This window comes from Corvus kubaryi, unplaced genomic scaffold, assembly GCF_017639235.1.
Source record: "Corvus kubaryi isolate FWS band 111438036 unplaced genomic scaffold, C.kubaryi_AGA036_p1.0 37396, whole genome shotgun sequence".
Taxonomy (NCBI): Eukaryota; Metazoa; Chordata; class Aves; order Passeriformes; family Corvidae; genus Corvus; species Corvus kubaryi.
In genome coordinates, this window is record NW_024581135.1 from 24,802,368 (window position 1) to 24,823,708 (window position 21,341).

Below are 21,341 nucleotides of genomic sequence, written 5' to 3' on the forward strand. Positions count from 1 at the left end.
AATTTATAAACATCCTCCTAATACAAAGTGTTTTGGCTACAAGCCAAGTTGTGAATTTCACAGTGCACAGTATAGAAACATGCATTAGAAATACACCACCACCACGGTAACTGACCACACTGGGTACCTATACCTTATTAGCAAATACTTTGCAGTAAGTTAGCCCAATTATGCTTATCTGCATGGGAGGAACACACTTTTGCTTTGTTCTAAACACAGGTGACTGTGACTGTATGTGCAGAAGGCCACCAAAAGGATTAGAGTCAGAAGCAATAAACAGTGGTTTTACAGCAAACATGGGGTGTGCCTCTCTACCTGTCACATTAGGTCTGGAAGGCAAGAATATTAACAGGTCTGGAACTAAATCAAGGTGTTCACATTACAAAACAGAGAAATCTTGATCTCTTGCAAGTGTTAGTCTGTAAATTGCCATTCTCCCAATCACCCAGGTTAATGAATTTTCAATTAGCACCACCTGACCTTAATTGTGCCCTGTATAAGGCACCATGGGTGTGCTGCCCTTAGTTGTGCTGAGCTTCACTTTTGACACCTGAGACAGCAAAAGGCAACAGGAAAAATAAAGGCGGCATAAAACAGAGAGGGAGATGAAGGCATAACAGAATAATTATCTCTGAATGGCAAGACCTTGGAGAATCTTGAATTTGTCCCTTATAGCAGACACAGTGAGCATGCATTTGGGTACTCCTTGTAGCATCTCGTTTGAAAGGATGTGTTCAGAATCTAACAAGCAAAATGAGACTCAATGAGATCTTAACTGCCCAACTGTGAACAAATGAATAAAGTATTCTTTGGGCAAAGAACAATCTTTCAAAATATGAAGTAGATGGATTATCTGTGTTTTGGGAAGTTTTTCTTAAACTTAGATATATTTGAAAGAGGGAGGTGTTTTCCTCATACCGATTGAAGACAGTCCTTTTTACAGTGAACAAATTAAACACTCAGGACAGAGAAAAGACTATTGTGCATCTCAGGAGGTAGAGCCCCTCCCATTTCCACAGAATCAAATTAAATTTCAACGTCCAGTGATACTTTGTTTACAGAAGAACCTTGAGAGATTCACTGTCCTTTTTTTGTCCTTACAATTATGTGATGTCCTTCTGTGTATCTTGAGAAATTATTTATTGCATACTAGCAATTCCTATTTGCAACATAGATCTCCATGACTATCTGAAATTCTAAAAAAATGCTATAAATACAATAGTATATCTTTTTAAAATATCAACTGTGCCTTTTTTCTTAGGCATTTTTTCCTAAGAAAACAAACTTTTTCAATTGAACTGTTTGCCATCTCTTTTCCCATGCTTTTGGACTGGTTACCAAATTTAGGTCAAATATGATAGACCTCTAGAAATCTCAGCATGTTTTCAACTTCAAGAAATTGTTGCGAAGTTACTGGCTCACCCATTTTTAATTTGTGGAGGCACTAGTAAAACACCCTGGCTGGAAGGAGCATCAATGTCATCTCCCTGCTGAGCCACAGCACGCTCTGCCCTGTTTGCTGAGGGGGATGAGCCAAGGCTGACAAGGTGGGAGAGAGCTGTTGCACAAGGTGAAGGGACATGCTGGAAAGTTCTGCCACTTGGCAGCAACCTGCCCACATGAACTTCTTAAGCCAGCTTTGACACCAAAGCACTGGAGCAAAGCTGCCTCTGAGGTAAGTGGAGACTAATCTGCCTAAAGCATGTCTCACTATCACTGTTAACACCTTCTCATGTAAACTACAATTTTTCAAAACTGCCGTTGCCTTTCTTGCCACACAGTTTAACATTTTTCACTGCCAGTCTGATTTCCTAGTTACTGAAGTTCCCTGGGCCAGACTTACACTGTAGTTTCACTGAAAGTAAATTTGTCACCAATTCACTCAGAATTGTTTAACACAGCTTCTCTAAGTTTACACAGTTCATTTCATTTGGATTCTTTGGAAGTTTCAGGGCAATCCATTTACCTGTGTTATGCATGAGATGAAGAAATATACCTTTTCTTGGATTTGCAGAAAGTGATGAAATCTTGATATATGGATGGCCCTCAACAGGAAGCATTCTGAGTATTTTATTTTTAACATGGCTTTAATCAGGTAGCATAAAAATTCTTGGGGTTTATTTAGATGAGCAATTGCCAGCAGCACGACAGATTTGATAAAGAGCAGCAGTAACCCCAAGGCAGTGAACTTCAAACTTTTGCTTAAAATCTCACAGAGAGTGTATGTAGCAGCAGGACTTACACTGAACCCAAAACTTGAGGAAAAAGTAACATTATCATTCTCACAGCAGTACTCTTTCACCTCTGTTGGATACCTGCTAGCAAAAGCCCCATCTCGTGCAGTTATCCCACTCCTGCAGAAATGATGCATCCTATACCCACACAGAAGCCATCTGCTGATGGACATGCCCCATGTGTTGCACTCATGCATTAGAAAAACTTGGACCATAATTTAGCAAGCTACATTCCTGTACTGAGTACTACATTACTATTAGAATCAGACAACTTCCAAGCCAGCAGGCACTGCAGAAAAGTTATGAATCCCAAGGGGTGCAGCCATGTCAGCTTTCACACTGTCATATGCTTTCTCATTTGAAAAGGTGATGTGTTATCTTATTTTTAGTTATTTATCTGAGGCACCAGTGCCAGGTGTATTGACTCATGGTTTTAGTTTTAAAAAGCTTGCTTCTCTAGCTTGAACCTGGGGTCTGGGGAAGATTCAGAACTGACAGAAGTCATGACAGCTTCTCATAGTGCACTTCCACATGTAGCTGCTACAGTTAATGATATTTAAGGCTGTTCAGGAACCCGGAGATTCCTTCAAACCTGACAACAAACCAGCTTCAGTGGAATTTCTCCCGTGCTTGGAAATCTTCCACAGGAACCACACCAGTTTACGACAGAAAGAACAGAAAACTAACCAGACCACAACAGACCTGAGATCCAGCCTCAATGGGTTAAAATCTTTTGTAACTCTCTAGGAGCAACAAGAGATACCACATCTGCCTTAATCCACAGCTGCTGACAATGTCAGTACTTTTGTTTTTACCATAATTACTGAGATTACTGGTTCCATTTCCACCTAATAAAACAGAAAACTTTTGAGTAAAAACTACGGAAGTACTTAAAAACATATATATCTGCTTTCAGGCTCCAGTTATTCACATCTTTACAATGGAAAGATGTGGCTACTTAACTGGAAGAAGACCTTAGTGAAAGAATTTCATTCAACTTGTTAACAGCTTATCTTTTTATTTTGTCTTCATTGAACATTAGTTAATAGGACTCTGAGACGGGCTGTATAATGCCTTCAAAGAACAAAAGGCTTCTGTGCACACAAATAAAAGAAAGAACAGAAAGTTGCAGGGCTGAATTACCTGACAAAGTGAATCCTAAAAAACAATTATATAGCAGTCTAAATCAACCACGTAAAACAGAGAAGAAATGCCACTCAAGACAGAGGTGGAAGAAGTACTACACCCTGTCTCATACATTTTGTTGGGCGTTGGTTCTCTAACTAAAGTCTTCTTGTTACCTTGCTGGATTCCTCAAGTTGAGTGCCTCGTTTCCAGGCCTCAGAGAACATAGAGCTGACAATGCTTTGGGAACGGACATGTCCAGCTGGATGGGTGTCAGAAACTCCACTGTCAGACTGATTAGAATGATTTGACTGGGATTCTGTTCAAAAAAAAGTTAGAAACAGTTAGTGTATGCTTCTGAATGTAAGAGTAATGTCAGTATGCTTATAGTGCAACTCTGTGTGACTTGTTAAACATGTTATGCCCGCAGAGGACAGTGCTCCCAGTAATGACCATATAAACTCTAGCTCATATCCAGGCCATTACCATCTGGAAAATAAAACAGTGCAACAGATGCCTGGTATTAACCAAACCTGAAGCTGCACAAGGATGAGAGCATGTCAGATATGTTTCAAAGTAAAACACTGCAGCTGTATGGGTTCAGAACCATGCTACAGCCCCTACACTTTGGGAAAAGACCCATTTCATGCAGTGCACGCAGCCTGCTCCCTCCAGCACTCCTTCCCAGCACAAGCTTAGAAACAGACCCTGGCAACCTACACCAGCCAAGGCAGGACACTGCTGCCAACGACCCATTCCTCAACACAAGAGAAGGACTGATGTGCATCCTGCAAGTAGCCAACACAGATGATACTCTGGGTCCACAGGGTGTCTCGACAAGACAGCAGCAGGCACTGCCAGACCAATTTATTCAGCCTGGCACCTGCTTTCTGTGCAATCCCAAACTGTCCTTGCACAGGTTGGAATGCAACTTTGGCAGAACATGCATGGCTGGTGGGCTGCGGCTCAGCTCCCTACAAGAATTGACACTCTATCAGAAAAACACCCAGCTTGGATGGAGAAATTGTCAGTAACCAAGAATTTACCGCTATGCCACACAGTTAAAACAACAAGGTACCTTCCCAGTTAGGCTGCATTTGCTTAGCTCATTCTTACAGGCTACTTTCTGAACCTGTTCAATTCAGTAGCGTTACTTCCTGACCCGTATCTGTGGTGGACAAAACACCTTCACACAATAGCACATTTTCAATAACGAACCAGGTCCCTGAAGGTTCAAAATCACCCACCAAAGCATCAGTCAGCTCTGAACAGTGAAATTACACTGTATAAACCATATATCAATTTTTAAACTGTTATGTGCAACAAGAAACCAGCCCCAGTTCTGCTGAGAGATAAACAGAAGCACATTAATGCAGGCATGCACAATTTGACATAGGAACAGAAACAGTATTTTCAAGTTTTCTCTAAAGAGATTGTTTGGATCTTTGCCTTTGGGCAGGGGCTGTTTCTCATTTTCCAATTTCAAATATTTCAGTCAACAAAGCCGTTGAAGAACTATGCATATATATTCTATGAATCATTACAACATAAATTTGATTTTTCAATAGGTGAACACAGAGGCATCAGGAATTTGAAATTATGATCCCTTCTCTCAGTATCAGACAAATGTTTCTTTGGAGGTGAACAACAAAGTACTGCATATTTCAAATACATACACCATTGCAAGTAATATAGCAAAATAGGTTTTTACTTGTATGTGCATTATCTATAGATGAATGTAATAGATAAAGTCTATGTTTTAGACTAAATATAGCATAAAAGACTTTGGAGAAACAGTCCATTTCCTGCGAAAGTCCCTCTTGAGGTGTCCAGACAGCGGATGATAACAAAGGCAATTGAATCTTTGTATTATGAGATAGATGACACTGTTACCTGGCAAACTAGATGAGCTGGAGCCTGACTTGATACTGGAGCTAGACAAGGAGGTCCAGTCATATGCTGATTCTGTTCTCTTCAATGCTTCCTGATAGTTCATGTATAGTTGCTTCCCGTACTAAGCAAAATGACAAAGAAGTTTAATAACTCTATATAGGCTGTGCACCCTTTTCAGACTGTTGAGCTCCACCTCTGGCTTCTTTAATCCATCTTTCCTCCTGCCAGCCCCCCCAAAGCAACACAGGCTCTCTGTTAAGGAGTTCAGGCAATATTAATTGTATTAGTGAATTGCTGAAAGAAAGAAAAACAATTTATTTATGCTAGAAGAGACACTGTCAAACAAGAAATGGCCCAATGAATAAACTAAGACAAGATGAGGATCTTGGAAATCAACTCTATTTTCTAAATTCTCTTCTCCCGCAAGCCTTCTTTTTTAAAATCTGAAAGGAGCTGGCTAAAATCTATCCATGATGAATGTCAGAACTGTGTCATGTGACAGGGGTGCAGCAGAAATAAGAAGAACAGGCCTAATTGCTGAATTATTGTAACAAAGCCTAATAATTTTACTAAGGAATGAAAAATGTAAGAAGATTTTACAGTTCATGTTCAGAATAGTTAAACAGAGGGAAGTTAGATTTACCATGTATTTTGCTAAGTAACTGTAAATGGTTTTAAGCAGGTGATGACAACTACTCATGACAACAGTGTAAGACTGCCTGGAGGTTACCTTAGCAATGCGGATGCCATTGATCCACTGGTGTAGAGTTCTTACATCATCACAGCAAAGATATTTGATATACTGGGATTTCTTCTGGATCTGAGGATGCTGCAAAAAAATTGTACATTCTCATCAAAGTTTTAATAGCTAGGAATGCAAGGAAAACATTTATTTTTTGAGGTCTATACAGATAAACCTAATGCTGGAAGCTCTTCAACAGCCGTCTGTACTTAAGCCCACTTAAAAATGTTTCAGAATATTTCAGGACGCGACTTTCAATGCGGATTGCTTCACACACAGACTGGCAGTGTGTCCAGCATGCACCCATTTCAAGTTTGAAACACTAAGAAAGGGCAAGTCTTCCACTATTTTAGGGCTGCAGTACTTTCTACCTACCAAGAGTCTTCTGTACCTATGGACCGACTCACCACTTGACAGAGACAACTGGTATTTTATCTTTATCTCACATAAAAAAATCCCAAACTAGAGGAAAACAAACACATTGGTCTTCTCTGCCTTTGCAGGCTTAAGTGAGACACTCCCAAATGACATACTGTTAAGCATAACTCCATTTTCAGCTTGTAAAGACTTCAAGGTACCCACCCTACTGATATAGGGCTATCATCTAAAAATACTTGCTGCTCTCACATGCATGTATAGAAAATGAAAAGGCACTGTATATATCAATTCAGCAGTCAAGAAACAAATGCATGTTTTTCAAAGATCAGTTACTGGAAATCATTCTGGATGGATTATTCAGTTGTTTCCTGTCCATGCTGTAGAAGTTACAGGTATCTCAGCTGTTGGGGTAACTGAAGACTCCGGTTCTTATCATTTCCTCTGTTAGCTTACAGCTCAGTGACATAACAGTTTTGCTAGGCGATCATAGGTATTTAAGTTTTACTGAAGACTGTCTGAAACATATATCAAAGAACTTTTAAGCTGTTTCAGAATATTTTATCCTGTTGCCTTCCAACACAATTATTTATAAATGAACAAGTTTATGTCCATAGAATATATAACAAATAACAGCAGATAGTTGTTTTTCAGTTTTCACTACCAGCCTCCTTCACATATGTGTTGTATAACAAAGAGTCTATAGAAGCAAATACAACTACTTTGCTAACAAGCCAGCTTCTTCCTGGACTTGTTCAAAAATTGGTTACATAGAAATAAAAGAACTTCTCAGAAATCTGACATTTAGGACCAAGGAGTCAACTTTATATACTAGCACACAAATATTACATTTAACAGAAGCACAGCACCTGACTTGAGCACACTAGGTTTTGATATAAACAAAGGAAGTGAAGATAAAGACAAATCCAGTCTGGACGTCAGTAGAGAGCTGGGCCTTCAGTTTGTATTTGCCATTCACCTGTCCCAAAGGACATACTTCCCAGCTTAGTGAGTCATTATGAGCACAATAGAGCACAAAGCTCTATTTCTATTAAAAAAAGAAGTGTGGTTTCTATATATTTGTACTAATTGAAAACACTGATGTAACATTATAAGAACTTATGAAGGCAGAATCCTGCTTAATATAATAATTTGGTGATTCATCAGTTCCACACAGAAAACATAGCTTCACTTGGTGTAAGCTGCCCAACTAAATCTACCCCATTAATTTACTTAAAGGGACAATTTTTACACATTTTTGTGTCTTCATTAATTTTACCATCAAATTTTACGCTCAGAATGGCAATAATTTTTAAAAAAAAATCTACTACTCTGTGTGGTCAAAAAGTCTGAAAAAGTAATTTACTATTAACCTGTCCAAATGATACAGACAAAAGTGACATGTAAGCAGAAAAAATTAATTTACTTCAAGGAATTTATATCTACCTTTGAATACTGATATTTTTGTTTGCATTCAATGTCCTATAAGAACATGGGAAATACTTCCAGTTTCAGCTGTGTACTTTCCACTAACATCATGTCCCATATTTAATATTCAGTGTCTCCTCAGTGGGCTCAAAGACATGTTGCCCTGTCCACTGGAAAATGAAATCCTTTTTTAGGCAGTGGACAGGCAGCCACATGCTCCAGGCACAGTAAACGGTCTAATGTACTGACATATACAACACCAAATGAGCTCCAGATCAGGGAGGGGAAAAGTGCAGCTATAACCATCTCTTATCACTGGCACCATTTCAAATCCATGAAGACACTTTACTTGCTGTGAACACAGTGTGAAAGCCTGTTTTAAAATAGCTTGGTACCCAGCTATCTTGCACGAACTGGCACCATTCTGAACACTATGTGGGAGTCAACAGAAACTAGGAGATGTGTTGATGCAATTAAAATAAGTTGATGCACTCAAGTTATTAGATCAGTTTAAGATCAGGTCACTGGTTTTATAACATTTTTTGCTACTTCTTTCTACCTGTCCTTTATACTCAGAAGTTGCCTCCTTTACAGCATCCCCATTCCCTCAGGTTGAGCAATAAAGGGTAGACTTGAATATTTAATATCAATTTCTGCACTACTCTGGACCTACACCGAGAAGATAACTCCCTGGAATTAGCATTTCAAGGGGTATTATCTCTTTGAGCCTAAACAGTTGTAAGGTGTAGAGTTGCCAAATGGAAAAGAAGACTTTAGTGTAGGTTTTAGAGTATGATGAACAATTAAATAGACTGGCACTCATCAGTCTGGAAATAAAACAGTTCAGGGCAATATGAAAATGTTTATGGAGTCACAACCAGCACAGAGAACAGGCAACAACTGTTCACAAACTAGTCACATTGTATACAAGAACTAGAGGAAACAAAAAGCAGCTGATGGTTCAGAACAAGTAAGAGTGAATTCAAGGTATAGGCAACTGCTGGAGTGTTACCTTTAGTACTAAACAATAGTCTGTGGGTGCCTTGTATTTGTTCCGATAGTCCTGTCCATAGTAAACACTGACATGGTCTAGCTGTAGAAAGCACACAAGATCCCGTGAGACCTATTAAATACAAAAACAGTCATTTACAAAGTATCTTTATAAAAAAATCCACATGCATTGACACAATCAGTCTAATGCTAAGATCCAATACTAATGTAAGGTCTACTTAAGGTCAAACACCAGTTTCAATCTGATTGGAAAACTACCAACAGAAGGAGGAGATACAGCTATGCACAAACTCTTGCATCACACCTTCATTTTTAACCAGGATATCCTTTTTCAAATTCAGTCTGCTTTTTGTGTTTTGTCTGCATTTTGCCATTTGACAACATTTTACACTGGACTACTAACGTTTACTCAGAGTGGCTATCAGGAGAAAGTAAGTATGATTGGTTCATCAGGAAGTTATCAGCTGCTGGTTACATTTCACCTTGGTAATAATCAAGGTTTCCAAATTCCAGTGTGACTGTGAGTAGAATTCTCAAGATCTTTGGAAGTGAGTGTAGGGCAAAGAATTTCAACAGGCTATTTGCATACAGGTTGTCTGAATGAAGCAAAAGAACATCTGACATGCATTCAGCTCTAAAGGGAGCTGTTGTGATGATAGAGATTTCCTCTTCGTTCCCAGCTGCATGGGAGATGAACTTCCTGTACTGGGAATCAGTTGATGCTGTCAAGACTGATGGATTCATGGATGACTTGAACTCACACTAGTTTACCCTTGAAGCTGTAACATATTTGTAGTGGCTTTTTACTTATTTTACATTACTGATACAGAGAACAGCAGTAAGTAATCCTGAAGAAATGCAATTACACTTACCAGTTTCAAAAAATGTAGCACCATTTGGTCCAAAAAGAATCCCATTTATATGAACTAACTAAACACAATGAAATTATGCAGACTGGTTATGGAGTTGGTCTGATACTTCAACATTTGCAGAGCAATTTGGTTTTCCATCTGAATTCTGCTTACGCAAAGATAGCTTCTGAGCTCCACCAAAAACTTTTCCTCAAGTATTTCTGAACATCTAACCCTAAGCTAACTCAAGAAGCAGACCGCTGTACTCTCGTATTTTTAAAGTGGGGTTACACCCTTCACATCAAGTGCTGCCACAATAATTCACACAGTATTTCCATGATAAAGCCTTTTAATTAAGGGATGTGGCACTTGGAAAGGCACAGTTAAGCCAAAACTTAAAGCCAACTCTTGTCTGCACTGTTTACCAGCAATAAACAATTCAGAACAATTGCTTTAAGTAGCATACCTTCGCCTTCCCTTTAGGGACATAGTAGATTCCAGAAGCCCGAAGAAGGAAGTAACGTTTCTTCCAAGATTTCTTACCATCCTCTTTCAGCCACAAAACTCCCTCAATCTCTGGCACAGTTACAGAACTTCCACAGAAGCATTCCTGCCAATAAACACAGTGGTTTGGGAAACGGACAGAACAGAGAGCATGCACTGGTTTGTTTTGAATGACTGGAATTCTTTATCCAAGGAATGCACTCATAGCAGGGACAGCTCTTTTTTCACATTAGATATGAACTGCAGGTTAATCACAGACGCAATAAGGTAATTCAGACAAACATGATAGGGTGTCTGAGCATTTGCTCAGTGCAACAATGACAAAAAGATCATTAGCAGCTACTGTAAAGATTTTCTATCCACTGCTTCTCAGTAATAGGTACCCCAATGGCTTTACTGGCTTTAAGGTCACACGGTCACCTTACGTAGCCTCATACACAAAACCTAACTGTGCATCCATCAGACACAGCTGCAATTCATTTCAGGAGTACTTCGCTGATACTAACTGCCCACAACACTACAACTTCTGCTAAGGTTCTATTTATAAAGAACTAACAGAGAAAAACCAAATGCTTTAAATACACTCCAGATTAATATGCAACACAGAGACTTATGAATAATCCTACAAGACAAAGAATTAAGCAGAATTACAACTCTCTGCACATTGTGGCTTCAAACAATTTTTTCATCCAGCATATACATACAAACACTTATTAAAACCCATATTAGCAATATATTAATAACATGCATATGCTACTTCTAAGTTAAACTGTATTAAGTTTAAACCAAAATTCAATACCCCAAATATTTACTTTTGGGTAACTATGTAAATCATAATCATTATTCTGGAAATCAAGTGGAACCTATGGCAGTTCAGCCATGACACAAAAATATTTAGTTTTAATCTTATGAAGGCTATATTTACTGTTTGCTTTATTTGCTCCACACTTTTATGCCCTTAGTTCTGTAAACTGCTTAATGTGTTTGATAATAACTAGTTTTCTGTCATGCATTTCTTAAAATTCAGTATTTGTTTTTATTTTAAAATGTAATTAAAAAATTTTTTTTCTACTTTGCTTATTATCAATATTTAAAATATTAACTTAGACCAGCTTAACCCATGCTCTAGAATTCTGTAGAAATTAAAATTTGAAAAGTGCTAGTAAAAAAATCTCTATCACCACAGGTCAGAAACCCAGCTGACAGTTCTGCAAATTTCAACTTGGAATTATTAGGTTTAGCCATGACTACAGGCAACCTCAATTTGATTATCACTGTGTATGGTATTTTAGATATTAAACAAAATACAGAAACTTTTTTTTTAACTGATCAGAGCTGAAACAGTGTAACATTAAAACAGCCATTTATCTCAAATACGACACATTCCATTCACAGTCTTCCAGAATTACATTCAGTTCCGTCCATCAATTTTAATCACCACAACCTTTTGCAGTTTGTCTTCAAGCTCCAAAATGACCACTATATCCTTTTTGGTTTGATATTCTTACCTCTAGCAGCACCTCTTTATTTCTGTCTGCCATCTCAGAGGTTTCTTTCTTCCCCAGAAGATAGTTCTGTAATAAAAGAAAGTTTAATATTTCTATAGGCATTCTGAAATCAAGCCAAATGGCATTTCTTGTTTGCTTTTCTGTAGCAGTAAGAAGAAACCACAGTTTTAAACTAAGAACAATGCATGAACTGAACAAAACTTTGTAGACTGAAACTGTCAGACTGCTAAATAATACATTGAACTAACTTATCATCAACTTTACCAGAAATATCAGTCCATACTCTTACCTAACAGACTCATAACAACATCATCCTGACTTTCCACAAATCAAACAGCTCTCTGTTACAATGCATCCAGAAATAAAAATACTATGAACTTGTAAATACTATAATAAAAATATAAAAAAATCCCCAGAGATCTGCTACATACTCCCATTATATCTGCGTTCAAAGAAGCACACACAGAGGCAATGTACTTCTTTCCACCTTGTTCTGAGGTTTGCTGACTAGAAATGTTTATTTTCACAAAGAATTGCTAAATAAAATACTCGTCGACTTCTTAAAAGGAATCTAATTACGCACAGGCACCATAACTTATTAACTAAGTTTTGTACTCTTATTCAATTTGGAAAAGACTAGGACAATGAAAAGTATCTTCCTAACCCCTAGCTCTAATACTGGAAAAAACCCAAATATTCACAAAGTTTATCCAGTTCAATATTTTAAACCAAGGAGAAATATATTTGGTTTATGCTGGTATCTTACTCCTGCGACAGTGCTTACTGAATGTACTGATAGTAAACCTATAATCTACAAACTTTTAAAAAGAATGTAGAGTTTTGATGCTTCAGTGCAAAGCACTTGCATAAGACCTGGTTTTCAGATCTTGCTTAAAAATAAATGAAATCAAGTAAACTGATGTTGTCCCATAGGACAAGCATGCAAAACACCCAGTTTAAATCCAATAAATTAGCATATAGCCACCATACAGATATAAAAATAATCATATGCTCAAAAGGGAATACGTTAGGTAAGAGTTAAGACAGATCAAGTGATATTACATCCAGTTCTTTTCAATTCAGATTCTTCAAAGAGCCACCTTCTGCTTTTCTGTTTCTTTTCCTTCACTCCCTTACAATACTGAACTGCTGCCAGATACCAAGTCTGTAGCTATCATTTGAGAGAAGAGAGGGCCATTTGACAGGAAGAGGCCTTCAGTTTCTCAGCCAGGGAGCAGGAAACAGCTGAATATAGGCAGGTCCCAACTTCCACAGGAAGGGACACATGCTCTCTTCTCTTCACTGGCCATTTGACCACGGAGTAGCTACTCTCTTAAGAGTTTGTCTTCCCCTTCTTGCCAGCAATTTAAGAACGTACAGTGGAGAGACATTACTATCAGCAGTATCTGTCAACACCTTTCTTGCATATTTACATAATTGAGCAGCACTAAGTATTGGTATAAATCCCTGGAAACTGCCTGCCTTCACGTGCATTAAAACTACTCACAAACACATTAGCAAACAGATTGCTTCAGCTCATGGTTGTGTCTTAGGGATTGTCTTTGTGCCAACAACACTGTGGATGTACGTAGCGCTGAAGTGTAAAGTTGCCTGGCACTTTAACACATACACAAGTACCAAAATGAAAGTATGGAAATAAATGCTACCAAAAGAGTAAGAAACTGCAATCAGCCACACATGCATTCAGTACGAATCTCAGGCTTACCTGTGGATTCTTGAAAAGTGCGTATTTTTCTATACGTTCCACGAACATTAGTTTATTTTGACTATCTCTTGTCCAGTTCAGGAGATTTTCAACTAAATTTTCATGATCCTCAAAGATCCTTTCTGCAGCAATAAGAAGAGAGCAAATACATTGGAATCCGTTGCATTTTGTGATAGAAACTAATCTGTAGTCATATCTAAGAGACAAGACATATATGCAGAGAAAATAGAGTTCAAGATCTACTACACTAGGGAAGAAGTTTATGCTAAGAGACTAAAAGAACTTAGTCCACTTCCCGACATGCCTTGTTTAATTTTATACATACAGTTACTCAACACGGACTTTCGTATCTTCAAGTTTATAGCTCCATCAGCATATGAAGTGTTTCTATTTTTTTAATCTGAGAAGGCCTACCATCCCACAGGAACACTGCAGACTCAAATGATAACACTTCAAATTTTATGAGCACAAATAAGGTTATCACATTTATGTGTTTTCTGGTCTACACAATTCCCAGAGGAATGCACTGGGTAGCTTTTTTGGCAGAAAACTTCTTTCTACATCCCCAATGATTATCTCACTCCAAGTAAAAAAATAGTAATGGGCAATGATCAGAGGGAAAACAAAACGCTTCTGAAATGTGAAATACCCACGGCTAGTAGGGATATTGTAAATAAGTCTGAAAACTGACACTGTCTACTTCCTATGATCTCTCTTGCTCAATAAATGATGTACCAACAATGGCTTCTGAGAACTTTGGTTCTCAGACAAAGCTCAGTCAGAATTTTGGTTCTCAGTCAAAGCTCTGAGCTTTGACTCTCCACTGAAACTACTAATGCACTAGTACTAGCACTTCAGAATACTGAAAACAGACAAAAGAGAACAGAGTAAGGAAAAAGAGGAAAATTTACTGAAATGGTAGAAAATAGCTAAAAATCCTCATTCTAAAATAAATAAGAAGAAATCTTTGGGAAACCATTAGACCAACTTTCTTATCCTTTTAAACACACTGAAGTAGAACCTAGCTGTTTACCATTTATTCCTTCTTCATATAGGCCACACAGTGGCATTTCAGGAAATTAATTTTTTCAGAATCCCCTGGGACCTGCTTGACCTTTCAATCGCACCTCAAAGTAGAACATGATTTTCTCCCACAAAATCAATTCCCCCACATTCTTACAGAGGGTATATGGCTGATCACATCCCAACCTAGAAGCTATCGCTAATGAGGACTCAGATGACATCTCAACATCTTAGTGTGAATGCAACAAAATGCCATCTGCAGGGAGTGTCACATGGCAACACATTACTGAGGTCTCAGTGCATTCTGAGAAGCTTCTGAGTTATGAATTATAACTTCCATCAAGCTCTATAACAACACAGCAATAATGTCTTCCAATAAATTTAAAAAGTCATTATTACCTAACAGAAGAATGAAACAAAAAAGCTTCAGATGACTATGATACAAAAGCTTACATCTCACTGCAGCTTCATTAGTGAAACTGGATAGCTTTCAAAACATATCAACTCTCATTACAAGAATGGACTTTATTAAAATTTTAAGTTTTTGAGCCTAGTAAGATATTATTTTTCATGTGATAGGTACAAGATTCAAAGAATACCCTGTCAGCCCACAACAACCATCTGGCATGCTACACTACCTAAAATAGCCAAGGTTTCAACCAAAGAGAGAAGAAACATTAATTTTCATTGTAATTTGAAATCAAGGTATTTGGCTTCAGTTCTGGGTTTTTCTTTAATCAAAGTCAATAGATAAGACGCACCTTACTCCTTCCCCTTAATTTCCATTAAGATGCTATATCCTTTGGCTAAATAAACAATGTGGTATGTGCAATGCAGTGCAAAGGAGCTTTAACTGCTTTTAGAGGAATACTGCTAATTGCATTAAAATATTTAATAGGAAAAAATGTAGATAGGTTTATGCAATAGGAGTTATTACTATCAGTTCAAAATGCTAATTACAAAGAGGAAGAAGCACAATAAGTTTTTTATCTCTTCTTTCTTCTGTGAAGAACATATCAAAACCGAGAGGCTCAGTGGGTACACATTAGTAAGACTTCTATAATACACAGAATTTAGCCATGCTTTTAACATAAAAGAAGAAATCTTTTTCAGATCATTCTGTAATAAGGTCAGTCATGAGCTTTATTACACGAATTAGCACTTACTACATTAATGAACGGGATGATGAACATTATGAAGACAAGTATTTAAATCATTCTGAAGATACAGACTACTGCTGCATCAATGAATAAGAATTAGAAATTCTTATAATTATTACTTACCCATTTGCAATTCAGAGATGGTTTCCACCAATGACCAGTCTAAACTGTAGCCACAATGTGATTTGTCCATCAGATTGTCTAATACTTGTCTCACTGTTTGCCTCTCATCCACCATCATTGTTTTTGAGCTGTCATCAGACATATGGACTCTGATCACCAACTGTTAAGCAGAAAATTAGGAAAACAAAAAGGATTAATCTACCACATTCCAAATAAAAATAAAGTTTTTAAGATCTTGTTTATTCTTCTAAGGTTTTCTTACAGTAGCATAAAATTCAATCAAAACACTCCCTCAAAATGTAAAAAGTCATAAATGATGGCTAGATATTTGTATCATGGACACTTAACACGATACTGTTCTCCTTCAGCATAAGAAAGTAAATATAAAGGCAGCATAAGAAAGTAAATATAAAGGTCTTTCCAACACAAGAAAGTCCTTCAGTTGTGTGTTAAGGAGGAAAAAAATCCTTCCTGTCAAGGTGTCCTGTTCTGATTAATAAAGTGTCTTTCAGACAATTTTTCTCAAATATCTAGGTGGAACAAACATAGATATAGAGCTCTGCACAAGCTTACAAAGAATCTGAATTTTTTGGATGTGCAATTTAAGCTTTCTGCCTGCTTCCTACAGTATTTTCTAAAAATGCTCATTATGTAAATAATATAGCAATACTAAATCTTATTTTTCTGGGGAATATGAAGCAGTTATGTGAAAAAATCTGCTTTTAAAACACAGTGGCTTTTCATAGGCATTTTAAAGAGGTCACTGTCCAGAAACAAAAATCCAGCCCTTTTTTAAAACCAATCTAAAGACGTAAGACAACAGATTCTTTTTGCCAATCATTATTACTTCCATTTTTACATCTTGTTCAGCTGGAAAAGATAAAACCTGCTAGTTGTAATACACTGGTTGGCTTGTTAATTCCCATCTTCCAGCCAGGACAGTTTTTCAGCTTTTGATCTACAAACAATTACTGCAAAAGGCATTTTAAGCTATTGAAAAACTCCAGTCATAAAATAAAAATGCTCAGTTTTAAGGGCACTCTCTATTCTTTGAGAGTACATCAAGTAATGGCAGTAGACTTTCTCCATTTGGTAATCTCTGTCTTTAGACTGGAATACTTGTCTGTAGTAGTTTGGTCCAAAATACTCATTACTGTTTATCTGCTGTGAGATAAGGAGAAATGCAAAGCAGGCACCAAACTTGAAAGAATATAAAGAAGTTTATTAACAGACCTAAAAGAGGGAAAAAAAAATTATACCACCTTCAGAACTCTCCTCCTCCCCCCACCTTCCTCCCTTCTCCCACTGACAATGTGAAAAGACAACCCTTAAGATGTTCAGTCTGTTTACCACTTCCATAATAACCTTGTTCAGTCCATTTAGAAAGAGAAGTCTCTTCTTGCTCATGCTATGAAAACATTATCACAACGAGACAGCCGCCCACTTCCAAATATTGTTCAGTCCATTTAGGAAGAGGAGTCTCTCTGCCTGCGTGTGAGTCCCTTCCCCTGACTTGCAGCTTTTCCTGCAACTGCTTTCGAGGGTCCACTCTTGAAGTTTTTTGGGGTACAATTTTAAGGTTGAGCCGTTCAGAAACAAAAACAGAGGCCCTTCTCCTTCCCTGGGAGCAAAGGGTCTTCATCATCTTCATCGTTAGGACTATCTCTGGGAGCATCTCTAGGGACTGAGGTTTTCTCCTTTCCCGTTTGGAGCAAAAGTCCTCATCTGGTCCATCTCTCCCTGTCCAAACTTCTCATGAAATTACAGCTGCGTCAGCATCTGCCTATCTCAGCGCAGGTGCTTTTGCTTACGAGCTGAACACTCCACCCCCCATATCTTCATGGAATTACAACAGGATACTCTGATATATCATAGCTTCACAACAGAATTTCAGCTTTAAGCATCTCCTCTCTCTCTTCCCTCAGGTTTTCAGCTCTTCACAGCAATGAAAAGGGTTAATCTCACCCGGGCCTTGCAGCTTTGCAGCTGGAATGTTGAATCTTTCTTATCGAAGTGGAGAGGGGGGAGAGCCGAGCCGCTCCGGCTGCCCATGGCAAGGCAGTGGGGGGGGTTCCATGGCTGGAACAGGTCCATCGGCTTCAGGATGGCCGTGGCCCGGCCCGGCCTGGCCCAAGCAGGGCCTGGCCGGGCCCACTGGCCCCCGCACGGGGCCCGCAGTCACCTGTGCCAGCGCCGGAAACGAGAGAGAGCTTGGAGGGGGAGTTTGCCTATTCTTAATGTGGATCACAGAGGTGGTCACAACTTTAAGTGGCTTAGAGAATTGTCCATATTCAAACTGGCCAGCTGATAGGTTCTATCAGTTCCCAGAGGAAACTGTAAGCACCCCTTAGCAAGGACATCCCTTCCAGGACTATGCTTGCTAACCTATGACTGTCTTCCATTTATCACTGGCAAATCCTGCTATGCATAATGGGAAAAGGTGTGTGAAGAAAACAGGCACAAATTTTAATCATGTGACTGCAGAAGATACAAGAACAATCTTAGGAGCCTGGACCTTCATTTCAGTTCTGGGTGGAAGTTGGTAAAATCTTCCCAATGAGCACTAGCTGAAAAACAAGCTATTCCTTAAGAAAAACATAATGTTATTCCATATCCTAGGATGTTCCTGATTAGGTCCAATCTAGATGGGAAACCACATTACTGCTCAAGATCAGAACACTACAGTTTTCCTATTTTATAAAGGGCAATAGAAACAAATGAGAAGAAGTTTGCCCTCGTTTTCCAAGTGAAAAAAAAAAATAAAATAAGGATCGTATAAATTGGTATAACTAACTTACCTTTTTCACTTGTGCTTCTTTAATCTTCTCTAATGCAACCCTAATCTTCTCAGCTTTCAATTTAGCAGCTTGTTCCTCCTAGGGGGACACAACACACAATTCCAGTTAACACAAACTTCAGTCAGGTTTCAGTGGGCTTAAGTTTGAGGCTACCATGCTTTAAAACATGATCTGAAATGCTGATTTGCTCACCTATAAATCTCCAACTATTTCTTAGTGATGATGAAAACTATTACTTTTTAAGACAAAAAGTGTTCCTATCTAATATTTAGAAATACAACTGCCATTATTTCCAAAGGAACATACAATAGACATTTGGCATTTCTCCGTTCTCCTGTACTGTAAATAGCCTTATGCTACCAAATATTTCAGCATATTATATATTTACAGTCATAGGTAGGGAAAACACATATTCAACTTGAGTGCACAACGGAGTACACCCAATAGATTTTTGTTTGATCAACGTAAAACACAAATAGCATGCCAAGAAGTATCTGAATTTAACAGCTCACAGAAAGTATAGAAACACATCCTATAACTAGGATTCCATACTACATGCATCAGTTTGAAAGATTTTGAACTATTAAATCCATTTGCAGTAAGAGGCTTGAACACTCCCTTTATCTTTACTAAATCCAAGCTGTATTTCTCCCTGCTTTAAGTAGTTTAAGACACAAGGCAAATAAGCATTCTTTTGCTCTTCTAAGTCACCTCTTTTTATTACAATTGGAAATACATTCAAAATTCAGGTAACTTAAATCTATCTGCTGACACTAAAGAAAACTGTAAAGTTAAGACTAGCAATACAAATTTTTAAGTTCTGGAGATTATAGATACTTGTGTTGAAATTGCATTTGAAACATGCAGCAAAAAAAGCAACCACCGTTTTGAAAATGACATATGCAGTTTTCAGACTTTCAAAATCTTAAGATGTGGATCTTCATTGTGATTAATATCCAAAAACATCATAATTATTTTAAAATCTCTAGCACAAACAAGTCTATTAAAAACCACACAAATCCCTTCCAAAATATTCAGTACCCTTACAAAAGAATAATTAATATTTTTCCCAGAGCCAAACTACCACATCCCATCAAAACATTTAGCATGCCACAAACATTTAGTTCTCTATTGCTTTCTTCTATGAATGTCATTCAGTTTCTTTACCATGTGTTTAGATGGTTGCTTTTCTCGAAAAAGTCAAGATTCAGCTATACTGAAATCCACAAAGCTTAAGGTTTTGACTTCTTAGTAAGTTACTAATATTTATACCAACTGCATAACATTCCCATGTTATTTTACTGCACTCTTAGTAGCTTTTGGTTCTTCACACCTGTGACCATCCTGTGCACTAGAAAAAACATCAGCTGGACAGGACAGTATGCTGCCTTGTGAGAAACGTAATTCTTTTCAATGAAATGAATCAGTAAGTTGACATGAGCAGAAATAATGTGAGCCTGAAACCTTATCTGGGAACTGAATTACCCAGGAACATAGCTTTTATTAGTCTACAGGGAACTACAGCTTTTTATTCACAATAGCAATGGTGTCCTATGGCTTAGAAAGGTTAAATCAGATTAGCATTCTGTGAAAAACAAACCATGTCATGATACCAAGAAACATTTATTCTTCCTATTTCTTAACATTAACCATTTCAATGTGTAAAAATAAATCATTACTAAAAAATGAGGCTTCACAGCACCAAGCCTGACAGAGCGCAAGAAGCATTTGGACAACACTCTCAGGCACATGGTGTGACTCTTGGGGATGTCCTGTGCAGGCCCAGGAGGTGGACTCAATGATCCTTCTAGGTCCCTTCCAACTGAGCTTATTCAGTGATTCTGTGAAAGACCTGTAAGTCTCTAAAAGTGATGCTATGCACCTGTTCATCATGAAATCAAGAAAAAGCAAAAGACACATTTTATCATATATTTGGAGGAACTGTAGTTCATAGTTTAAAAAAGCTGCTCATTAACCCAACCAAAACCTTTACTGCTGTACAAAAGTTGTCAGCATGTTTGGGTTTGCTCTTCATTCAAGTCAAGCAGCACAATTTTCCAGCCCATTTCACTGTACGCCTGTGCAAAGCACCAGGAGCACCTGCCCGCCACAGTGCACACCACAGCGCACAGGCAGCAACACCAGGGCAAGCAACAAGCTTGTGGCCTCTCATACACCTGCACCAACACAGCTAAAATAGCTTTGGTGACCTCAAAGTTTGTAATCCATCATTCCCTAAATGCTTTTAAAAATAAATAAATATGTAGATGAAAAAAGACTTTAAGGATTTACTATTTTAATGTGTACCAATTACTTTTCGTTTCCTACTCAATTTAATGTGGGTCCAGAGATTAGGATTCCTTATACTTTTATTAGAATTTAACAAACTCAGTTTAAAGTAAAAAAAAACCCAAAACAAAACAGATTTACAATTTTCCAAGTAAGAACTGGTTTCAACCAGTAACAAGTTATAAAAAGAGGTGTGAATTTACTAACTGGAAAACACAGTGAGGAAAAGAAAGCAAGAATTCAAAATTTCTGAAAGCATATAGTAGTCAAAGATTTTAAGATATTCTGAGCAGTATTAAACTAAGCTCAGGCCACTGCTGCACCACTGCTGATGTGGCAAACAATATTTCTTGGGAGAAGGAGGAAGAACTATGCATTTTGATTCCTTAGTAAAATAATTTAGTAACTCACCAAAACTCAAACCATTTATTCCGTTTCTCTCCTAATGGCCCAAGAAAACAGTCCCCTGCCCATCAAAGCCACCACACAACAGCACTTACACACAAACACAGGCTCTCTCCTCTCCCTGTATGTGAAAGCAACACAGCTTC

At 37.9% G+C, this 21,341-nt stretch overlaps 1 protein-coding gene across 3 annotated transcripts in view; it reads right to left on the reverse strand.

The window, feature by feature from the left end:
* RAPH1 (Ras association (RalGDS/AF-6) and pleckstrin homology domains 1) overlaps positions 1-21,341 on the reverse strand; it is a 91,798-nt gene that overhangs the window by 9,021 nt on the left and 61,436 nt on the right. For 2 of the 3 annotated variants that reach the window (XM_042040787.1, XM_042040788.1), the window contains exons 5-13: positions 18,502-18,579; positions 15,704-15,863; positions 13,398-13,519; positions 11,672-11,737; positions 10,126-10,269; positions 8,810-8,920; positions 5,983-6,081; positions 5,253-5,373; positions 3,536-3,678 (exon numbers count right to left, since the gene is read on the reverse strand). In XM_042040787.1, coding sequence (XP_041896721.1) covers positions 3,536-3,678; positions 5,253-5,373; positions 5,983-6,081; positions 8,810-8,920; positions 10,126-10,269; positions 11,672-11,737; positions 13,398-13,519; positions 15,704-15,863; positions 18,502-18,579 — 1,044 coding nt within the window. Of the gene's footprint in view, positions 1-879; positions 3,679-5,252; positions 5,374-5,982; positions 6,082-8,809; positions 8,921-10,125; positions 10,270-11,671; positions 11,738-13,397; positions 13,520-15,703; positions 15,864-18,501; positions 18,580-21,341 lie in introns of those variants that run through there. The other variant, XM_042040790.1, reaches the window with a different exon arrangement.